General features: G+C 34.3%; 1 protein-coding gene across 2 annotated transcripts in view; it reads right to left on the bottom strand.

Moving 5' to 3' along the window:
• Positions 1–992: 992 nt before the first annotated feature.
• The window catches only part of PKN2 (protein kinase N2), a 115824-nt gene continuing 92287 nt past the window's right edge, over positions 993–24529 (bottom strand). For both annotated transcript variants that reach the window (XM_028514208.2, XM_028514209.2), the window contains exons 16-22: positions 19293–19469; positions 15029–15091; positions 11744–11820; positions 7738–7880; positions 4287–4394; positions 4009–4089; positions 993–3904 (exon numbers count right to left, since the gene is read on the bottom strand). In XM_028514208.2, coding sequence (XP_028370009.1) covers positions 3701–3904; positions 4009–4089; positions 4287–4394; positions 7738–7880; positions 11744–11820; positions 15029–15091; positions 19293–19469 — 853 coding nt within the window. In that variant the 3' untranslated portion in view covers positions 993–3700. The remainder of the gene's footprint in view (positions 3905–4008; positions 4090–4286; positions 4395–7737; positions 7881–11743; positions 11821–15028; positions 15092–19292; positions 19470–24529) is intronic.

The following is a 24529-nucleotide window of genomic DNA, read 5'->3' as shown; positions in this document are numbered from 1 at the left end:
TTCCATTTTGGAGAAGCTTTCCTTCAAAACTATTGATTCTATTGTAGAAAGAAAACGACTTTCAAACTGGAACTTGAGGATTTTAGAGGGTTCGAGCACAAAACAGAAATTCTACTGCAGTTGCAAGGTTATCCTCATAATGTTGCGAGAGGAATCCATCCTTGGCAACCCCACTTCTTCTGGGCACCTGCATTTTCAAAGCCAGCTCTCTGCCACTCTGGCTTTTATTACCTTCTCCAGCTTCCTAGGTCTCTGGCCTACGTGGACTTAGCTTCTAGTCCCAGCCTTTGAGTAGTCTCACTTTTGTGTTGCAGCACTCCCTAACTCTTGGTGCTGAAGCCTTAGCTTGTCCAGATAAATGCTCATGTTTGCTGTTTTGGGGTGAAGGGCTGCCAGACACCACTCCTATAATGAGACCAAAAATGCCTCAAATTATGGAGGTTTTGGAGCTTCTAGTTAGTTATAATACTGTAAGTGAAAATTAGGCAAGGCTTTTGACACTTAGAGGCTATTTAAAAGCTAACCTCTATTAATACATGTATATATTTATATACATATGTTTATAAATACATACATATACATATAGAAGGTTAATATCTTACAGAGGCAGTATACTTCAAAATATAGCAAGAAGGTAAATAAGAATTCTAAATTACAATTATGATCCATGGATTGCCATTTGCTCTTTTGGGTTTCTCATACCCTAAGTTTTTTGGGAAGATCAGTAATACCTATATAAATTTGTGTTAGATTGGAATCTATAAAGCAGTATTAACCTAGTCAACATACAATAACAATTTCCATTATGATTCCAATTTGTGTTACAGAAATAGCATGGATCATTTATATTTCTAAAATATTTCATTTGTAATTTTTGAATGACTATAGTATGGTTAGTATTCTGTTTACATTTACTATTTTCTGAAAGGTCAGGTCTTAAAATTAAGTACATTATCCCCAAACAAGAAAAAAGTACATAAAATAAAGTGCTTGCATTTTAGCATTAATGCATACCATTCTTTATTTGTGAAGACTCTGATGTTTCTCCTACCTTTCTATCCTCAGTGTATAGCCCACAGAAGGCATTTCATTAATATCCATTGAATAATAAATGCTACTGACCTTACAGGAGTAAGATGAAAAGTTTTCCCATTATTACCAGTCAAGAGAACAACTTGCTGTGAATCTTCATGATTTTGCTCTTCCCCAGGACAAAAAGTACTTGTAAGAAAGGTAACTAAAGTTAAAGTCTTTGAGATCTTGACTATAGTAAGGCTAATGCACAGTTGACCAACAGCAAGTTTCCAAAAAGAAATAATACTTAAAACCAAAGTTACAAAGTACAATCTATTTAAATTTTAATTTGTGCATTCGTGGTAATTCATGACTGCAAAACACTTTTTTTCTTAGAATGACATAGTTAAAGGCACATTTCATCTGAATGCATAGTGTACCATTCTAAAACATCCAAATTTCCTCACAAAGTGCTTGAGCAGTCACTTATACATACAGTAATAGCAAAATATATTTACACTCTATAGAGTTTAAAATTTTAAAATCTGACTAAAATATATATTTAAAACTACAGAAAAAATTAGTGCTTTCTTCAGCTTAATTGTGTGAATATACCCTGCCCTCTAATTTTTTTAGTGATTGGCTTCAATTTTTAAAAAATTTCTGTACATTGTGTAGTTACAAAAACGCTGTCAGTTTTTAATGCTAAAAGCCTACTTTAGACATCGCTTTTTATACATTTTTGAGAACCAGAAAAGGTGAACAGACTGTACCTCAAAAGTATTTAGTGTTTTTTTAATGTTGTGTTAATACTGTTTAAATTAAAGCCAGACAATTAAGCTAAGATCCTCTACTGTCCTTTACCAAAAGTTAACTGGCATTTAAAAATAACTTGAAACAATATAGTCCTCTATCTAGAAGATCATTCCCCAAAGGATCTTGGGTAATAATCAGTTTGAGAGGAAATATGAATTATCTCTGAACAATTTTAATTGCTCTGAGAGTACAATAAAAACATGCCAGCACACCCTGGTTAGGCTGAACTATTTATAAATGTTTTTAGCTCAACTCTTTATAAACAAATGTGCTTTCATGTTTCTCATATTTAAACGAACAATTTTTAACACACGAGATCACTGCGATTAAATGGTTAATTTACTATGGTTAGTTAACAACTTGCTATTCCTGAGGTATGATGACCCTAATATGCTAATAAGCACAGAATCAAAGACGTTGTTATTGAACTAAAGAGAAACAATGAAATTATGGGCTGGAAGGGAGAAACAAATGAACAAACAAATAAAAAAACCCAAAAACAACTCCAGGCAAGTGGAAAAGTCATGGCTTACAAAAAGACTTTCCTATAAGAGCATTAAAAAAGCCACAAAAAGGATCCTCTGAAGAGTTGTAAAAAGTACTTGATCAAATTATTTTTGAGACTTTTGAGGTACAGCTTTAGTGTTATAATAATTTTTATAAAATATAGACTGTTTTATCAAAAATATTTATACATTCTGTTATAATATATTGCTTTTGCCCTTAGTAACTGCCAATATAAAATCTGGATCCAGTGGCCTAAAATGTACAAATGCACTTAATGTAAATGCTGGAGTTTGAGGTGTCTGCTTGGCCACTGTACAAAAGTGATGAAGTGGTGAAATTAAATAATAAACCTACAACATAGAATACATTACAACTTGCAAATATACATGTTCACAGCATGTATACCATAATAATCTCTATGTTTTAACAAAGATATAGTTCCCTTCTACAGTAGATACAAAAACAAGATGAACTAGTTTGATAAAATGTACAATGAATATCAAGAAAAGCATTACTCAGTTCACTGATTTTGGAAGAAGGCATGACTGAACATACTGAGGGTCTAGACTTTGGGAATGCATATAGGTAACACAGTATCTTGGTTCAGGCTAATCAGAAGTTCTCATTCTTATACTTTGTAGTAAATGTTGATGTTTAGTTTTTCCTGTTCATTTCATAATGGTCTAATAAACAAAAATTGTTTGGCAAGTAGCTCTGTTGAAAAGCTATGAGGTTCTGTTACATGGTTGGTAAAGATAAGGCAATAAAAATTTTCTCCTAATAAATATAAAAAAATTTATAAAACAAGACATCAATTCATTAAAAAAGCCTAAAAGTGTGCATAAACTACCACTACTTTTTTTGACATCACAGTAATTTCTTTAAAAAAATAAGAGCATTTGCCTTATTTAAAAAGAATCATACTATTTGTGAATAGGAATAGCATCCCAAGCCCTTTTTCCATTTTAAAAATACAGCTAAGTGAAGTTAACTGATTCATTTTCCTTTTGCTAAAGGCAGGCATATGGCAAAACTAGGGACTATAGAGGAAAGTTCCTTCCTTTTTTTTTTTTTTAAGACTATTGATCCAAAAGTATTTGTGATAGATTTTCATGGCTGATACTCATTCAGCTTAAACTCCATGAAACTGTTTCCAGTGCTCAGATTTATGCTGAAAATACATCAAGAAACTACTTTTTCAAGAAGGTATTAGAAGTACTTTAAAACAAATCTTCATGTGTTTAAAAAAAAAAAAAACAACGAACTCAGAAGCTACTGGTGGCACAGACAGCAAATGAAAGGTTTGCTATTTTTAAGAGGTCATCTTGTAGTCAGTCTGTTTGGTTTCACAGTGTCTAGGAACTTAACACCAATCAGCAATGTAGTCAAAATCTCTGAACATGTCTTGCTCCTCTTCTGAAAGTATCCTTGGTTCTCGAGGTGGAGTCAGAATAGGTGCTTCTGAGGTAAATTCATCATCAAAATTACTAACATCTTCCCGTCCTCTAATGGTAGGTACAAATGGCGGCTTTACTTTTTTGTCCATGAGAGCAATCCAATCAATTAGCTAGATTACAAAATATAAAATGATTGCTTTAGTTTCCTACTCCTGATTGTTAGTTTCAGAAAAAAAAAAAAAAAAACAATAAAACCCTAAACTTTCATACTTACTCGAAAAAATGGGTGTTTTTTTACATCCTCTGCATCTTTCTCACCAGCTCCAAGGCGCCTCTCTGGATTTCTTCTTAATAGCTAACAAGATAAACCAAAAATGTTCAAATAAAAACAGCAACTTCACTGATAAATATTCTCATAACCTGCAATGATCTAGATTTCTTTTTGGTATGTATTTGTCTAAAGCATGCATCTATGAACAACTTTTAGAGTTCCACTGAGAAATGTCCTTCAATATAAAAAATTTGAGTAGTTTATAAACCATTAATTCTTACCCTTCTCATTATTGAAATGGCTTCTGTGGATAAGAACCTTGGATACCTTACTTCATCATTGACAATACTGTCAAAAACCTCCTCTTCATCATCACCAGGAAACGGAGACTAGAAGAAATATCTTTGTGTAAGTCAAAATAATTTTCAGTAAAATCTTATCGCTATCCAAAGAACAATCAAGAACCAGGTGGTCAAACTGAACTAACAAAGTAGAGACAGACTCATAGGTAGAGAGCAGGCTGACAGCTCTAGGGGTGGCGGGGATTAGGAGCTGGAGGGACTGAGCAAAAAAGAAAAAGAACTGATGGTCATGAACATCAGTGTGGTGATTGCTGGGAGGAGGGGGATGGGTGGAGGTAGGAGACGGCATATGGAATAAATGGTAATGGAAAAAAATACAATAAAAAACAAGAACCAGCTCTGGCTGGTGTGGCTCAGTGGACTGATTGCCTGCTTGTGAACCAAAGGGTCGGTGGCTTGATTCCCGGTCAGGGCACATGCCTGGGTTGCAGGCCAGGTCCCCAATAAGGGACTCTCAAGAGGCAACCACACAATGATGTTTCTTTCCCTCTCTACAAATTAAAAAATAATAATAATAATAAAATCCCCCACAAAAATACCCACACAAACAAGGACTAGAAGAAGCCACAACAGACACATATCTGTTGTCCATAGGATATACAATACACTCTTTACTGAATCTTCCTTGAATTTATTCACAGGCCTTTAACAAATTTGGTCAAATCACTTAGTATCATTTTTCATTTCATTCCATTCAATTGCTTTATTTAATTCATTTATTTAGCCAGACAATAAATATTTTAAGGGTCTACTAGACAGTGGGAAATATTTAGATAATAGACACAAACTTTAAGAAGGTCAATATTGTGGAAAGACAGAAGGAAATGAGCAGGTGAATATGATAATAAGTGTTACTACAGAGGAAAGCATGGAGTTTGTGGCAACAGATCAGATATGGATATGCTTTGAATTTCACAGTCAACAGTAAATTAATCGTCATAAAACAATTAGAAATTTTGCAGGTATAATAACTGCACTAAGAAGCAGCTGCCAACAAAATTAAGCTGAAAGGAACTCAAAAGCCACATGTTTCCAGGCATATTTATTGTTCTATACACAATAGGTCTTGGGGCATTTCGGTAAGAAACAGAGTATTAAAATTATTACTCATAGGACAAAAATGAAACCAAGTCATAAAAAAGTAGTTAAACCCCATTCAATATAACATAAGCTCTCAACCATGTTGAAAATGTGGCTATAAAATTATTACCACAGAATTTCACCTGTTATTATTACCTCAGCATTTCAGATGGCTTAGATTTGATTGCCTGCTTCCTATAAGGTACTGAAGAATAAGAACCACATACCAGGCAATATCAATAGGAAGAGAGGGTTCTTTGACCTAAGGAAGCTATGAAAATGAATTCAGAACCCAACTTCCTGAAGCTGAGCTGCCCATGCCATTGCTTATATCTAAGATAATTTCAAACTTTTTTGTCAAACTTCACTTATCATTCACTCATTCAAAATACATAAATCAAATACCTTCCATGTGGGGACAATATAATTTCTTTCTGGAATTGAGATAAGTCAGGGGGAAATTCTATTTCATAAGGACTCTCAACCAGAATTTCAAGTGGTAATTCAAAGCACTTTTGTATTTTACTCGGTCAATTTTGTGTTTAAAACAGTCATTCTAATAAGTCTTTGAATCGTAAAGATCTGTCTTCATATTTGTTAAGATGTTAAAATTCTTGTTTCTTCAAATAGTTTTTAAGCTAACAACAAAACACTAATGCAACTGTTTAAACACACATAAAAATGCAATAATGTATTCAGATGTTAAACATCTAATCCCCGTATCTAAGGTTACTTCACTGATACATCATTTGGCACGGGAAAAGGAGACCTGGTACATTTGTTTATTCCTGGGGTCTTCCCAGTCTTCAAAACTTGCACAAATACAGATACAAATTTCAAATACAAATTTGAATATGCATGATATAGCCAGAGTTTTCAATTATTTGTAATAGAGAAATTAGATGGAAACTTTGGCCAAACCTCACTTTTATCATAGTTTAGTAAACACAGTCTTTGGTAACTTAAATCTCATATGTAACTGAATGCTATATTTAAAAAACAAAGCAACAAAAATGTTATTTTTAAAAAGGGATCTGAAGTATGCCTGAATTTATAGAAACAACTATTATGAGTACTTCTGGCATTCTTAGAAAGTATAAAGACCACCATGGACTAGGGATAAAATACATCTTTCAACCCTAAAACATCATACAGTAGCTTTTCTAAAGAGATGTAAAAAATTCAGTTCTGGACCACTGGTTTTAAGAATAGAAACAGGTTGGTGGATTCAATACCCTATTCTGGAAGTAGCAAAGCATAACGGTTTAGAGACAGATTCTGAAGTCAGAGAGCCAGGTTTAAAATCCAAGCTCTACCACATGAGAACTGTGACTTAAAGTTGTCTTCAAACCTCTGCTGTCTCCCTTACACAACTGAAAATTGGATGTAAGGACTAATGTTGAGCATATCAAAGGTTGCCGAAAAATTAAATAAGCTAACATTTATTAAGGACATACAAAAGTGCTTAGCACAGGATAAACATTTCTTTCCTTCCTTTTCCAAGTATTTCACTCCAATTTGACATTCCAAAAAGGGGTGTCATTTGAATCAATTATTATTTGCTTGTTTGGAATGAGTGCCCACTACATGACATCACAGAACAAAATTTTAGAAATAACTGACATTCAATAATTTGGTCATTCATCCATTAAGCTACTAACTTATTTATGCCAAGAATGTACAAGAAGGATTGCTGGCAGTGGGGAAACTGTAGAACAATGAACCAATCCCATAAGATAATGTTTCTTGCATCTCCAGGTTATCAAGCCCTTTGAAGTAGTTTTCAATTGCTTGTCTAAATATTGATTCTTACCCTAATTTATCATTTTCAACAATTTATAACAAAATAGATTAGCCTCTCATTACTGCCTTATTAATTGGATATAATTCACTATTTCCTAAATGGTAAAAATTTCTGTGTACTAAATTATCTCCAGAAATTTATTTCAAGTAAATCTAAAGGAAACAGTGTGGAAAAAAAAGTTAATTTTTTAAATTCTGCTGTATTGTTTTTTGAAAGTAACATTTATTTTTGACTAAGATATAGCTGACTTTTCTTTACAGATATAGAGTACATTCTTTTCATTAGGTTTCCTCTTATTCTATTGCCTATGAAGTGATCTATCTGTATTATTATATCTTAGAATCAGAGGCAGTTATTAATATATTATAAATATTTTTATAACAAGTTCCACTTATGCAATAATATATTGAGTGGTTTTATAAATGGCATGCTTTATTCTTTCACTCATCTTTCCTCTTTTCTTTCCAACCCATTTTTACTGCTTACCTCTCCAACAAGCATTTCATATATAAGTACACCAAGTCCCCACCAATCTACAGCCCTTGTATAGGATGTTTCTGTTAAGACTTCGGGGGCAAGAAATTCAGGAGTACCACAAAATGTGCTTGTTCTGTCTCCATACCCCATTCCTGAAAGAGGTAAAATTTAATAATTTGTTAGCAAAGAAAAAAGTCTAGAATAAAAATTAGAAGATATCCTTAGGAAACAAAATTAAGTTGCATGATTAATATGTGATGACCAAACTCACAATATACCAAAGACTTTTAAAGAAAATGTTAAAGACTGGTATGGAGAAAACTGTGCAATAGCAACTTTATTATTTAATTAATGGGTAAAAATAAAAAGCTTTCATACTTTATTTTCTCTTTCTTGTCATTACAAGCGATGCCAAGAAGTTGCAACAAAAGGAACTAATTGTAGGCTTAAATTTCTATCATCTTTTTAATTCAATCTTTTTAGTAAGTTTATTTGCTTCATTATAAAAATAACCTTAAGTATAGTTTGGAAATTACCACAAAGCAACCTTTGGAAAATCAAGAGTTCACCAAATGTGTTATATAATATAGAGATATGGTTTTAATAATTTTAGCTAACTAGTTTTCAAATATACATTCCCTATAATTTAGTTAATCAAATATACATTCTACATATTGAAGATAATGGCTCAACGCATTCTAAAGTGTTAAAAGCTCATAAGCATCTTCTTATGAAAGCACTTAAAAGAAAAGACCTCAATTCTAAATATAAAAAGGTATGCATTTTTAATGACTGAACTCTGAAACAAATTTGTAAGTCTACAGATCAAGTCATGAAGAGCATAATTAAATATATGAGCACATTAGGGTGGGAGAATTTTTGTTTGCAAAATTCCCTTAACATTGGTCATATTGTTTTTTCTTCAAAATACTATTTGTAAAAAGAATTGAATGAAAAAAATACATATATTATACAATCCTTTTAAATGCCTTGGCCAAGATTAGGAAAAAACTGGTTAACAAACATAGAAACAGAACTAATTCACTGATTTTTATTCTGTGCCCTGATTATATAACTAGAACATATTACACATATCATACTTTTAGGTTAAATATACTCTAATTTTTCTCTTAGTTTTAAAATAGTAATATTATAAATCTGTAGTATTTTAATGTGATACATATATACCATGTCACTTATAGTAATATAGTTACTATATTTCATTCATTCTAATAAATTTTCTTGTCCTGATAGTTTTAAAAGAAATTGACAGTAGGCCCAATTATCTAAAATTTCAAATTGGTAAAACTCCACGTAAGTAGTTAACATCAGGCTCTGGAGCTATAAATATCTGGGTTTAAATACCAGCTTTGCCATTTGTTAGCCTTGAGAGCATGGGGAAAGTTGTCTTACCTCAAAGCCTAGTTTCCTCTTCTGATCTAGCAACCTTCATAAGATTGTTATAATTTAAATGAATATGAAGCATTTGGCAAAGTGCTTGGCACACAGTAAGTGTTCAAAAATGTTAGCTATTATTATTTTAATACACAATGTATATTTTTATGATAATGAAGAAATACACACTTAATCTGGTTATTGAATACCTATTTTCTGAGCATCTCTTATTTTTTTAGGCATCCCTGCCAAGTGGCGGGAACATACAAATTACAGTTAAGACACAATTCTTAAGAAGCCTACAGGAAACTGGAGGAAAACAAATATATATTGATAATTTTACAATGATAGGGTAAAGAAAAATCATTATGGAAACACTTAAAAATGACTCCTAAAGCTAACTCTAGAGTTGGGATAAGAGAGGAGTCTCAGGAAGCTTATATGAACAGGTGACACTTGAGCTGAGTCTGAAGGATGAGCAGACATTAGCAAATGGAGTTGGGATGGGTAGCAGTGGTGGAGAGACAGACTGTAAGCAGTTTGTTGCTGCTGAAGCAGAAGTACTAAGCAGATAGCAGGCAGAAAGAGAGAGGCTGGAGAGGCTGGCAAGCAGATCAAGAAGGGCAATCTATAGCAATCTTAGCCACTGAAGATTTTTAGCAGGGGTGTGCCATGGTTAGGTTTGTATTTATGTGGACCCTTATAGCATTTTGGCCTTTATATGGTTGACTGACTTCAGGGAGAAAAAAAACTGGAGACAGAAAAGGTTAAGAGGCTATGAAAGGTTCAGAGGCTTATCAAAATATAATGACGGTAGGCAGCATTAGAGAGGAAATAAAATATTTAAGATACATTAAGGAGGTAGATACCAGCACAACTTGATGACTAACTGGATGTGGAAAGTAGAGCACAGAACACAGTCCAGGATATTCCATATTTTCAAACTGGGAGATTGAGAGGACTGTGTCATCATCATCAACTATGAACTAGACCAGTGGTCCCCAACTTTTTTGGCACCAGGGACTGGCTTCATGGAAGACAATTTTTCCATGGATGGAGGGTGGGAGGTGATGGTTTTGGGATGATTCAAGGACAATAATAACCTCAAGCTCACTTCCTGCTGTGCAGCCTGGCTCCTAACAGACCTGGCTAGTTTTTTTTCCTATTTTTTCCCCCTGGTTTGAGGCCTGGAAGTTGGGGATTCCTGAACTAGAATATCTGAGGAAAAGAAACTTTGTTTATATAGCATTTGACATGTCTATTGACTATTCAGGTAGAGCTGTCTAGTAGACAGCTGAATATGTTAGGAAGGAAAATAGTAGATTTGGGAATCATTAACATATAGTTACTAGTTAAAAACTATCAGTGAAGAGCAATGAGCTAAGGGCTTACTCTGAAGAACAAAAGCCTTTATTGATAAATCAACAGCGTCCAATTCAGAGAAATCTAAGAAAAGGAAAACAGTTTTATCGGATTCAGTAATTAGGAGGTCAGTGGGTAACTAATGGACATATACTTACAAAGTTCACTCATTCATTCATTCATTTTCCCATTCCTTCTCTTACTACTTATTAATTCAGCATTCACTGAATACTTTGGATATACCACATACTATATTATGTGCTATGGAAACAAAGCTGAATAAATAAGAAGTTACCAATGTAGAGGGGGGGACACACAATGTCTGTTATAATACTACAATGTATTAAATGTAAAAGTAAGAAAGAATAACTATTTACTATGCGTCAAGCACTGTGCCACATACTGATCTCCAATTATCATATTTCTAAACAATGAGGATTATACTTATTTTATAACTGAGGAAACACTCAAATACTCAATGAGGTCAAAAGTAACTACTCCAAAAATAGAGAGCAAATAAGTGGCAAAGCCAGGATTCAAACCTAAGACTGTCTAGTGCCTAAATCCGTGCTCTGTACACTTTTTTAGGCTACCTCTAATTCAAATTCTCCAGCTTACTTATTTAACTTTGAATATACAGAAAGGACTCTTGGGCTATAGATTTTTTTCCTATTTAAAAATGGTAAAAGTTTTAAGAAGCTGAAGAGAAGTTATTAGGCCTAATTTGTAATTTGCTCTACATCAGGGGTGTCAAACTCATTTTCACTAAAAGCTACATCAGACTCACAGTTGCCTTCAAAGGGCCAAATGTAATTTTAGGACTGTATAAATGTAACTACTCCTTAACAGTTAAGCGAGAACTCAGCACTGCTGGGTAGAAACAAGGTGCCAGGCTGGATAAAACAAGGTGGAGGGCTGGATTTGGCCTGCCGGCCTTGTGTTTGCCACCTGTGCTCTACACAGTCCGAGCAAAGTGAAAACTTTGGTGCTTAACCAGTGTTTTTGTAGAACAGCAATAGAATCATTACTAATCATACAAAGAGAATCTTTGTTTTATACTATAATTTTTGAAAATCTAACCATATTCATATTCACAGAAATCTTAATAATGTGATGAGGTTACATGAACAACCCATAATATTTTAATAAAGAATAAATTAAAGTTAAAAATGCATTCTACTTTCCACAAACTTGAAAACTAACAAAGTACAAAGGAAACGTAATTTATTAAAAAAGAAACTTTAAACTGTCCAATTACCTTCTTTGCAAAGACCAAAATCAGCAATTTTCACAAAGCCCTCTGTATCTAGTAATAAGTTATCCAATTTCAAATCTCTGTTCAGGATTAAAAAAAAAATGGAAATAAAAAAAATCAATAAAATCAGTAGACAGTGTAGTTAAAAAAATTCCACTAGGAGCTATATGTTCTTTTTACTCAAAATAAGCATTTCAAGTTATGATTTCAGATTTAAATACTATATTATAAACATTCATTTTTCTTCCTTTTGAAAAGATTTTTACTGTATATACTTTCTGAATAATTTGCCTGTTATATTTAATGAGAAGTGTTTTTTTCTATTTAAATATACATTTTAAAGCATGAAAGGAGTTCAAGTAACTTAACTCAGATTTTATTAATTTGTTAATTATGATAATCAGACTTCGATTAAGTTGGAAGTATGCCTATACACCATCCATAAAAAAGAAATGTTTAATAGTATAAATAAGGTATTGGGGGGGAGGTTTAACTTTCTAAGAGTGTAATTCAAAATAAAAAGAAAGCTACGTGTCCATACTAATTGATTACAAATTAAATTGAAAATATTTTATCCTGAGAGTAAAATAGGATCATGGGGAACTTTTACCTTGAAAATACTGCTAGAAGTTTGAATAAACTGATGTTTTTTTAAAAAATATATTTTATTGATTATGCTATTACAGTTGTCCCATTTCCCCCCTTCACTCCCCTCCACCCTGTACACCTCTCCCACCCATATCCCCCCTTTAGTCATGTCCATGTGTCATACTTACAAGTTCTTTAGCTTCTACATTTCCCATACTGTTCTTACCCTCCCCCTATCTATTTTCAACCTACAATGTATGCTACTTATTCTCTGTACCTTTTCCCCCTCTCTCCTCTCACTCCCCTGTTGCTAATCTTCCATGTGATCTCCATTTCTGTGGTTCTGTTCCTGTTCTAGTTGTTTGCTTAGTTTCTTTTGGTTTTGCTTTAGGTGTGATTGTTAATTGTGAGTTTGCTGTCCTTTTACTATACATGTTTCTTCTTTATCTTCTTTCCTTAGATAAGTCCCTTTAACATTTCATAAAATAAGGGCTTGTTGATGATGAACTCCTTTAACTTGGCCTTATCTGAGAAGCACTTTATCTGCCCTTCCATTCTAAGTGAAAGCTTTGCTGGATACAGTAATCTGGGATATAGGTCCTTGTCTTTCATGACTTGGAATATTTCTTTCCAGCCCCTTCTTGCCTGTAAGGTCTCTTTTGAGAAATCAGCTGACAGTCTGATGGGAATTCCTTTGTAGGTGACTGTCCCCTTATCTCTTGCTGCTTCTAGGATTCTCCTTCATTTTAACCTTGGCTAATGTAATTATGATGTGCCTTGGCGTGTTTCTTCTTGGGTCCAACTTCTTTGGGGTTCTCTGAGCTTTCTGGATTTCCTGGAAGTCTTTTTCTTTAGCCAGACTGGGGAAGTTCTCCTTTATTATTTGTTCAAATACGTGCTCAATCTGTTGCTTTTCCTCTTCCCTTTCTGGTACCCCTATAATTCGGATGTTGGAACGTTTAAAGGTGTCCTGGAGGTTCCTAAGCTTCTCATTTTTTTTGAATTCTTATTTCTTCATTCTTTCTTGCTTGGTATTTTTTTCTTCCTTCTGGTCCACTCTATTGTTTTGAGTCCCAGTTGCCTTCCCATCCCTATTTTTCCGTGCATCTTCCTTCATCTCTTCTATGGTAACCTGCATTTTTTCACGTACTTTGCACCCAAAATCAACCAATTCTGTGAGCTTCCTGATCACCAGTGTTTTGAACTGTGCATCTGATAGATTGGCAATCTCTTGGTCGCTCAAAAGGATGAGCCCTGGAGCATTGATCTGTTTTTCTGTTTGAGACATGTCACTCCTGTTATGGTGAGGGGTGGAGCCTTAGGTGTTCACTGGGGCTGGGTACCCCAGTCACTAGATTGTGACATTGTATGTGGGGGCGGGGGCGGGAGGGAACAATGGCGGTAACTCTGCTCTCCCGGGATCCCAGTCCCCTCCCTGGGATCCTGGGCTGCACGCTCTGTCCTGGTTCACAATCGCAGCCTCACTGGGTCTGCCAGTTGCTGTTTGCGTACTCAGGGTCCACCTGCTGCTATCCTGCATGCCCCAGATGGCCTACGGATGGCTCATGCACTCCCGGTTGCCTTATGCGCCCAGTTCTCCCTGTTCTCTGTGCCCCGCGCCCCGGCTGCTGCTTGTCTCCGCCTCTCCTATTGGTCTGGATGAATGGGTCTACTTCAACTTCTTGGCTGTCCGACTTGCATTCAGATAAATTCTCTGTCAGTTCTGGGTGTTATTCTACCTCTAAATTGTTGTTGTTCTAATCTTGGTTGTATGTGGAGGTACAGTGCGTCCACCTATGCCTCCATCTTGCCGGAAGTCCTGAATAAACTGATGTTTATAGTCTTCTAATTCTGACTGGCCTTTCCATAATTTGTCTGGTTTAGAGCTATATTTTCAACCGGTGTGCCCCAAGAATTGTTAAAATGTGCAACACCTGATCATTTAGTCAGGGGCAGTGACCTCTTTTCCAGGTTGTCAAACAAAAACATGACAACAGCCAACACAATAGCTGTCTGGTGTGAATGAATCAAATTACACCTATTTTTTTTTTTGGTCAGATGGGCAGAAAATATAGTTTTTGGTGTACAGCAGAATTTTGTAATTAGTTTATGTGTGCCATGAGATGAGAAAGGTTGAAAATCACTGGTCCTGAGCCATGCTATTCCAAGCGTGGCCCATAGACTAGCTAGCTGCTGGGCTACAGACTATTTGCTACAATTCTGCAATTTGAAAGGTGCTTGTGCCAGACATAAATCAATTATGTCACCAAAGTACACTGTTTAGTTGACAGCAAGAGTTAATAAAGGCAGTAGGGTGATGTTTTACACTCTGGCAGAAGCTACTTATCATGGAAAACCTTCAAATAGTACTGGTTAACAGAAGCTTTCTGCAGTGGATCTGTTGAACATAAAACATTCACAAGGATGAAAACTGTTAGTGAATTTTGTTATCAGAGGCCAACTTATAACCTGACTACTGTAATTATGCAATGGACGGAGGTTCAAGAACAGAACAAGTCATCATATAATTATAGTGTTAACCATGTCTTTCAAAATTGAAATTTAACTTTTAGAGAGGTCAAGTTATTATCTGAAAGTGAAAATTAAGAAGCTGATTAAAGACAAAATATCCTTTTTAACTATCTTTAATTCTAATTTACACCAAAGTAAACCATTAGGAAGTATCAAAAATTTACTTACCTATAGACAATTTTGTGTTCATGTAAATACTGCAACCCAAGAACTACACATGCAGCATAAAATCTGTTTGAAGAATTAAATTTTAAAAGTTTAATAAATTCCACTGCTGTTGAATTCTAGTTTATACTTTTATGCTTCAAAGCAGAATTCCATAATAAATAATTTCACAAGTATTTATTTATTCCTTACTATGTGCCAGACACAGTAAGAAATGTGCTAAATATTAGCAGTAAAATTAAAAAAATAAAGAAAAGATACAATGTACAATGGAAACCTTTAACTGCCTGATGGCTTCCACTGTAGTCCTTAGGGTAGACACTTGACCTGGTTTTGTAAAAAAATTTATAATATGTCACATGGGCAGAAGGACAGTGTGACGAGAACTTTCATAGCGGAAATATAGAGCATTCCCTTAAAAAGGAAAGAAAGAGAGTTGTAAGAGGCATACCATGTTTGAAAGCAATAGTAAATTGACTGTGGCTGAAGTAAAGAATGGGGAAGAAGTAGTGGGAGACAAGGGCGAAAAGGCAGACTAAGGTCAAGTTGTGAAGGACCTTGAATGTCATACTATGAATATTGAATTTTTTTTCTCTTAGTGACAGGCAATCAAACTATTTTCATCAGGGCAGGATAATCAGACGTATGTTAAGAGATTTTTCTGACAGTAGTATGAATGCTGGAGTAGAAGTAGGTAGGTATCCAGAGGAATAAAGAACAGATAATGGCATTATGATGGTACAGATAGAACATCACAAGAACGTCTATTGCAGTGCCAACAAAAAGAGTTAGAGATGGATTTAAAAGAAATTTTAAAACCAGCATGAAAGGACTTGGTATCTTATTAGCTGCAGAGGATGAGGGCAAGAAAAAAGCTTAAGATGACTCTCAAGGTTTCCTTCTTAGTGTAATGAATCAATAAAGAAATAAGAAGTAGCCAAATTTTTGTTAAGGAAATTAGTTTGGCGTAGATATGTTGAATCTGAATTGCTTTGGGGTAGGTGAAGAGGTCTAGTAATGGATGAGTTCGCATCTTACAAAAACTTGCCCCCAGCTAGAATATTAACTCTTGAGGAGCAGGACCATGTGTGTCTTTCATTGTTCACACTTAAATGCATAGCAAAATGCCTGATACTAGGTAGTGGTAGGTGTACTGAATGAGCAGGTAGGTTATAAAAAAATGGGTAAATTTAAAAATGTAGATCTGTCCTCAGTGTAGAATAGCTTATTAGGAGACACTTAGGAGAATCAACTTTTAATTATATAAGAAATACATGGATATTTTCTCCATCAAATACACATAACACCCCAGCCCCAAAGCACAATATTTCATTTACCCATCTACCATCCCACCCCAACACTGCTATCATCCATAGCAATAACTACTCTTGTCAGTTTGGTGAATGTTCTTCGAAGTTTTAGAATGCCTTTAGATGCACATGTAGAAAATATGGCTGTGTTTTGTGTTTACTTACTTTTATAAAAATGGAACTACAATTTGGGAGAATCTTCAAATGCAACTATTTAGAAATATTTATTTGCTACATTATATTTTAAAAGATTTAACTAAAGTCCATTAAAACAAATGTGGTTCTAAAATTACTACAGTAGTTATTATTAGCACTTACTTTGGTGGCGAAAAAACAGGACAATTATAAAAATTTGATTTTTCTTTCATTCTTTAACAGATTGCCCTAATGGGACTGAATAACTGGGCAGTATTTTTTAAAATATGTATTTCACTGAATACTTACTATTCGTCAGATACTGTTAGATACTTTCATTTATCAGCTGATTTAATCTTAAAGCTTTTTTAAAAAGATTTTATTTATTTTTAGAGAGGGAAGGGAGGGAGATAGAGAGAGAGAGAAACATCAATGTGTGGTTGCTGGGGGTTATGGCCTGCAACCCAGGCATGTACCCTGGCTGTTTGTGTCGCAGCCCGTGCTCAATCCTAATCTTAAAGCTTTTAAGATAAATATTTTACAGAAGCAGAAAATGAAGTAATTTGTCTAAAGTCACATAGCTAGAAAACAGTAAAGCTAGGAATCAAACTAATTTTGATTCCATAGTCTTAATCAGTAAAAATTCACTGACTACCTAACTATGTGCCAGCCACCTTTCTAGCTGTTTCACTAATACACAGAATAGAAATGGTCCTTGTTCCTGTATTTTACATCTCATGTAAAAAATAAATTCATAAGATGATTTCAGGTAGAAACAAAGTGCTATGGAGAAATAAAATAGAAAATAGAACTGACAAGACTTGGACGATAGTGATGTAGTGGTTTTTATTTTTTTTTTAATCTTCACCTGAGGACATGTTTAGAGAGAGGGAAAGGTAGGGAGAGAAACATCAATCTGTTGCTGCTTGAGCACTCCCTGACTGGGGAACAAACCTGCAACAAGCATGTGCCCTGATTGGGAATCAAGCCCACAATCTTTCAGCTTCCAGTTTACTAGACAATGCTTCAACCAAGGCTGACGTAGTGGTATTTTATATAGGGTACTCAAAAAATGACCTTCAACCTGGCCTCATGGCTTAGTTGGTTGGAGTGCTGTCCTGTACACCAAAAGGCTGCGAGTTCAATTCCTAATGAGTGCACATACCTAGGTTGCAGGTTCAAGACCCAGTCAGGGCACATACAGGAAGCAACCAATCAATATTCCCCCCTACCTCTAAAATCAATAAACATATCTTCAGTTGAAGATAAAACAAATGGCCCTCAAAGAAATAACATTTGCGGTGAGATCTGAATAACTGGAAGTAATGTAATATAAGAATAAAATGTATCATTTTATTCTTATATTTCAGTGGGCTTGTTTCATTTGTATATAAGTTGTATTCTCAGCAAAAGTACAAGATCCTAAAGAAACACACACACACACACAAGAACAAAGGAATTCCCATGGCAGCACACAGCTAGGCATAGTTTAAATGCCCTATTTTTAATTTTTTTAAATATTCAGAGGATAAATTATTAGTAGCCTTCTACTACTACTCTTTGGCATTTGCCTCCTTTATGAAAGTTTCACTGTCTATCAGAATGAACTTCTTTCTTCATCTGAAACTTGAAGGTATGACAGTATACTACTACCTGCTCTACATACACCTAATGGTTATGATGAGAATCAAATAAAGAAGTGAAAATGCTATACACATCAGTTGTCAGAATATAAATATGATGAAAATTCAAGAATAAACCCAATAAAGGTTTATGACTGGTTCAGGATGTTTTGGAGGTAAAATTGATCAAACTTGCTCATAATTTGGATGTTGCACGTGAGGGATAAAGAAGATTGAGACTGACTCCCTGTGTTGTGGCTGGTACAACTGGTAGATGGAGAAGACTAGGAGAATAGTGAGCCTGGGGAGTGGTATGCGAGGTCAGGAGAAAATGGGGAAAATCAATTTAGTTTGAGAAGTTAAATGAGAAATAATATTAACCATACAAAGGGAAAAGTCAAGTTGGCAAGTGAATGCTGTTAGAATTGGAAGTACAGAGAAGAGGTCAGGGCTGGAAATATAAATTTGGTGAATACCAGCATGTAGAGTGTAGCTATATAAGAATACTTTCCTAGGTTCAAATCCTAGCTCCTCCACTTAAGAGCTAGAAACTGTGATATTAATAGGGGAAAATATAAATATATTTAATCTCGAGTGTTTATTATTTAATTTTTATGCATTTGAGTAAGCAAGACCTTCACATAATATCAAATTCAAAAACTACAAAAACAATTCAAATGAAGCCTGCTTTCTGTCTTTCCTTGGAAGCAATAACATATACCAGTTTCTTTTATATTGTCATAGACATTGTAAACATACAAATACTTCATATACCAGTACTTTAAAATTACTCTATAAAGTGCAAATATAAATATTTCATACATTATATGAAACAGACTTGTCTATACTTTCTCCTTCCACTTAACAATGTACTTTGAGTATAGCTGGTATTTAAAGCCATGGTCCTAGATGGCATTCCCTAGGGAGAAAATGTAAAAGAAGAAATTTTGCTGGAGGGAACATAAATTTTGTTACCTAAATTATCAAACATGATTTAGGATAATCCATGAAATTTTCAACATGGACAACAGAGTAAAATAGATACATTTATATATGATAAAAGGTAAGTAAGGAGTTATAATAGTCTTTGTAGACATCTAGTTTTCCATTTGGGAAAAAATAATTCAGAGAGCTTTATTCCTTTCCAGAAAAAAAAAATTGGTCACGAAAAATTCAGAGAAATGTCTGAAGCATACTCACACAGCTCTTGGTTCAGCAAAGACATCAGTATGAATGTGCATCATTAGGTCCCCACCAGCAGCATATTCCATTACAAAGCAAACATGCTCTTTGGTTTGGAAACATGCAAAAAGGTTCACCAAAAATGGATGCCTTACACTGTTCACAGTTTCAAAAATTCTTTTTTCACACATCAAGCTGTAAGAAAAAACATTTAAAAATCAATACATTTTCCCCTTCTTTAAGTTCTAGTTGGAAACAACATTCTTTGAAAATTACAAAACTCTAAAATAAGCAAAGTTCTTACCTATAATAACTTTAAAACCATTAACATATTTTTGTTTTGCTCCAACGCTTTGAAAAATTTGGTCAATTTGACATATATAATGAATTGAAATTATTAACGCAAACTAAAATATATGGTTGGCACGACAAAAATGGTCGAGTTCTCACTGTGTATCAGAGCAGCACACATATAGCTATGTATTTATAGTTAATAAAAAAGGCTTAATTAGGGTAAATTGTAAAAATTATCAGGAACCGGTCAGAGAATTTAGCAACCTAAAGCATAAATTTACAATATAGTTTGTGACCAAGGTAATTTCAATGACAGTGTTTTAAATTCATAAGCTACAGTATTCAAATATTTTATCATATACTATATTAAGTAAAGATATGCTGTATACAGTTTTAATTTAGAAGGCTGACAGGAAAATAAGGAGGCTACATGGAGAATTCTATAACAAGCTTCAAGAAGCTCCTTGAAAGCAACACAATTCCCCTGTAAGCCCATAGCAATCACAGGTTGTTCTTGTAAGAACTTTTACAAGCTGCTAGGAAGAACAGTGTTCAAAATTGTTGACTCTGGAACATTAATTTTGCCTAGATAGCAAAAAATATCAATCCTCTTCTCTCTGAAGATCAACTTGACTTAAAGGAGAACAAAAGATCAGCTGTTCAAATATAACTTGAAATTAACTTATGTTAAGCACTTGATCAAAATAAAGATATAATGAATTGAAATTATTAATGCAAACTAAAATATATGGTTGGCATGACAAAAATGGTCGAGTTCTCACTGTGTATCAGAGCAGCACACATGTATTTTATTTTATAATAGATGTATTTTATTAATGATTAGATTATATTTATATTTCTAATGCAAAGTAGGCACTTTGTTTTGCTTTGGTTTCTTCTTGAGACTGGAACCAAAAGTTGACATTAATATTTAAAATCATTATTCATGCTTTTAAAAATTAAGAAACTGCTTAAATTTTGTTGTTGGTATCAAAATGCCAAACTAAAATCCTCAAATTAGAGGGAAGTAGACCAATCTCTCCTTTTTTTTTATGTCTTTTAAGAAAGAGTTAATTTAAAAAAGGTAATTTTACTTGGGTATCCAGATTATATTGCTATGTTAAAAAATTAAATAGAATTTTGAAAATATTTAACAGTATCCCTGTTTGTGAAGGAGCATAAAATTTTCAATGCTATGATAATATAGTTGTCATCTGGATTATGAACTAGAACAGCTGTTCAGTTTTACATATTGACAGTAAATGCAGCTACTATGTAATAGTGTTTAAACCCCATTTATTATGGTCACAGTCAAGATGAACTTTTACCCTCTGATTTTATACAATCTGTTCAATATTTTATACATATTCAGAAACAGAAAGCTCTACTCACTGTAATTGTTTTTAAAGCTTTAGGCTTATGTCTACATATATTTGGCAAGGTTTCTAATTGTTACTACAAATTAAGTCATTATTAGAAGTAAATTCATAGAAAATCAAGAAGACAGTTAATTGCTTTGATTTTTCTCACCATTTAAGTTCACTGGAAAATAATGCCCAATTGGGCAAGATCTAGACGACGGATTCTAAAACTGATTTACTAAGTCAATCTAAAATGTGGGTAACGTAGATATTCAGATGAAATAAACTGGTAATATATTTTGGCTCAAGTAGAAGACAAATACAGTCTCTTCATTGTCTATGGTTTCTATTTATGGGCAAATTACTAATACACCATAGGTATTACGCCTGTGTTGAACATGTAAATGGCATAAAAGATCAAGGATCAATGATCTAAATGCCTCTTAAAATAGTTTTAATAGGAATTCTTTGATGAGAACTGGATAGACATCTTCAACTATAAGATAAAGGAGAAAGGCCCCCTTTAGACCCATTGTAATAGCAAATAATAGGAAAAATCCAATCTCCTTTACAAGGTCTTACCCTAAATCCATTGGTACACCATGATATTCCCTTTCTATGGGTTGCTATTATCTGTATCATTCATTTTAAATTTAAATATGCATGTAGCCTCTTCTATTAACATAATTGGTATATTTATGTTTTCTCTCCCTGATTAACATTCCATTCTAACACTTTTTTGTGTACTTTCTTCAGAGTTGAGTACATTATTAGATATGCCAAAAAACTTAAAAACTTGTGTAAATATTTTGGTCAGTGGAAAACCACATAATTAATAAGGCTAAGGCCTTAGGATTCAACCTTGTATCTGTATATAATATGGTTAGTGGTGCTTTGATTGTACATCTGCAACACTATTTTGTTGTCTCGAAATAGGAACCAGTAAGAAAAGGAGGCCGAGAAAGGAAGCACTACAATAACTAAATCTAACATTCTTATTATGGATTGGGGGAGGATGGGTCTCAAGAGAGAATATTATACTAAATGTAGGTAGAAAATGTGACCTTTGAACATGAATTGAATAATTTTGGAGTTAGTCCATAATTTGTTTTCATTTAAAAAGAAGTTAATTTGGAATTTTTCTCTATAAAAAAAGTCAGTTTCCTAAGTAAAATAATAAAATCCAGACTAAAGATAATTTAGAAAGTGAACATAAAGGATTCTGCTTAGTTTTCACTAGTCTAAGTTGTTTATTATTCAGACTTGCAAGTAATATATATTACTTTAAAAATATGCTGCTCTATTTTTTCATTTTCTAAATTATTTTTTTCTTGATTTCCTCTAACTGCTCCTTTTTTGCTGCTTTCCTCAAATTTCTCTAATAATGAGTTTTATTTCTCATTCCAAATTTTCCATTTGTTTTTGTACCAGTTCTATTTATACTAAAGTTAGATGAGAAGGATCACTCATTAACTTTTCACTAGGGTTGAATTAATCTTCTGTAGGGATAACAGCTTGGGCTCCGCCTAAAGCTCCACTCTCTGATATGGACATTCTTCTTTAATAGCTATATTAATATTATTCTTTTTTGATTTAATTAGAAAGGTTTTTCTTACAGAGATATGGCTCAAAATAGTTTACAATACAGCAGAAAGCTATATAAACCTATGTAAGCCAACAGAATTAAAAGAGGTCATACCTATTTCCTATTATTTTAGGAAACATGAATTTACTATTTACGGATCTGAAACAAAGCAAACCTTTTTCCAGAAAAAAATATTTGACTCTATTATTATTGCAATTATAAACAATCTGACAGTGCAATTAAAGGTTTGCTTTAACCAACTACTTATATAACATAAAAATATAGTTCTAGCCCTGGTGGGGCTCAGTTGGTAGGAGTGTGCTCCTGTAAACCGAAAGGTCACATTATCTATTCCCAGTCAACATACAAGCCTGGGTTGTGGGTTTGGGCTCCAGTTGAGGAGCGAGAGGCAACCAGTCAACATTTCTCTCTCACATCGATGTTTCTCTCTCCCCACCACCTCCTTTCCCCTCTCTCTTAAAAAAAAAAAAAATCAGGATGTCCTCAGGTGAGGATAGAACGCATACACACACATTCAGATTTCTAAGCATATAATATGATGTTCATAAGAGTTCACATATATTCAGCAAAATCCTTTCTGAGTAGTTTTAGATATCAAGACGTCACTGAGGAGTATGAGAGGTAAAAAATAAACAGACAAATCTAAAAGAAAAAAAATTGTATATAAAGGAAATCCTCATCTTTTAGGCTCTATCCCAATTCTGAGAACTTCCCATTTCATAGGGGAAAAAAACACACAACAATTTGGTACACCCATATGGCACTTAATACAATTCAGTAGGACAAGTATTACCAAAAAATTCATTTTTAAAATATGTGGATTAACTGAGGCTCAAAGATACTCAATGGCCCTGGGGTCAAATCATTACTTAAGGAGAAACAATGAGAACTAGGTAAGTCAGTCTTCTCACTCAGGCCCTTTAAGGGTCCTAGGCCCTTTATATTATATAGGGCTGTGTTCTATTAATATTAACTCATGCTTATTAGTGATTTAAGAAAAATACTACTTCTAATGGAAAAAAATAAATTAAAAAAGAAAAATACTACTCTATATATCAAATAAAAGCCTCTTTTGTAACAAGTATTTTATTTGTTATACAATTTTTCCATATTTAATCACCCTATTTGAGATAGTCTTTAAAAAAATATACTATTCTCACTTCCTGCCAAGATGGAGGTATAGGTAGACACACTGTGCCTCTTCACACAACCAAAAGAAGGACAACAACAATTTAAAAACAAAAACCAACCAGAACTCACAGAAAATTGAACTGTATGGAAGTCTTACAACCAAAGAGTTAAAGAAAACACATGCATCCAGATCGGTGGGAGGGGCAGAGACAGGCAGCCAGGGTAGAGAGGACTCCCAGCAAGGCAGTGGCTGTGGCTGGTGGACCCAGCAAGGCAGCAGATTGTGGAGTGGGGTGTGCAAGGCTGCAGCTGGCAGACCAGGCGGTCCCACATTCATGTGCAGATAAACCAGGTGAAACAAATTGGGAGAGGGACAGAGTGCAGGGAAATTAAGTCTCAAACCACTGACTGAAAACCCCTGTGGGGGTTGAGGCCAGCAGCAGGAGAAACTCCCAGCCTCACAAGAGAGTTTACTGGAGAGACCTACAGGGTCCTAGAATGTACACAAACCTACCCACGTGGGAATCAGCACCAGAAGGGCCCAATTTGCTTCGGGAAGTGGGGGAAGTGACTGAAATCTGGCAGAGAGCAAAGAAAGTGCCACTGTTCATTCTCAGACCCCTCCACCACATACAGTGTCACAACACAGGAACATGGGTTCCCCCGCCCTGGTGAATACTTAAGGCTCCACCCTTCACATGTAACAGGCGTGCTGAGACAAAAAAAAAATGGCCCAAACAAAAGAACAGATCAAAGCTCCAGAAAAAATACAACTAAGCGATGAAGAGATAGCCAACCTATCGGGTGCACAGTTTAAAGCACTGGTGATCAGGATGCTCCCAGAATTGGCTGATTTTGGTCGC

The sequence above is a fragment of the Phyllostomus discolor genome, chromosome 5 (genome assembly GCF_004126475.2).
Source record: "Phyllostomus discolor isolate MPI-MPIP mPhyDis1 chromosome 5, mPhyDis1.pri.v3, whole genome shotgun sequence".
NCBI lineage: Eukaryota > Metazoa > Chordata > Mammalia > Chiroptera > Phyllostomidae > Phyllostomus > Phyllostomus discolor.
The sequence above is the reverse complement of the archived record's forward strand: the minus strand, read 5'-3'. Positions and strand labels throughout refer to the sequence as shown.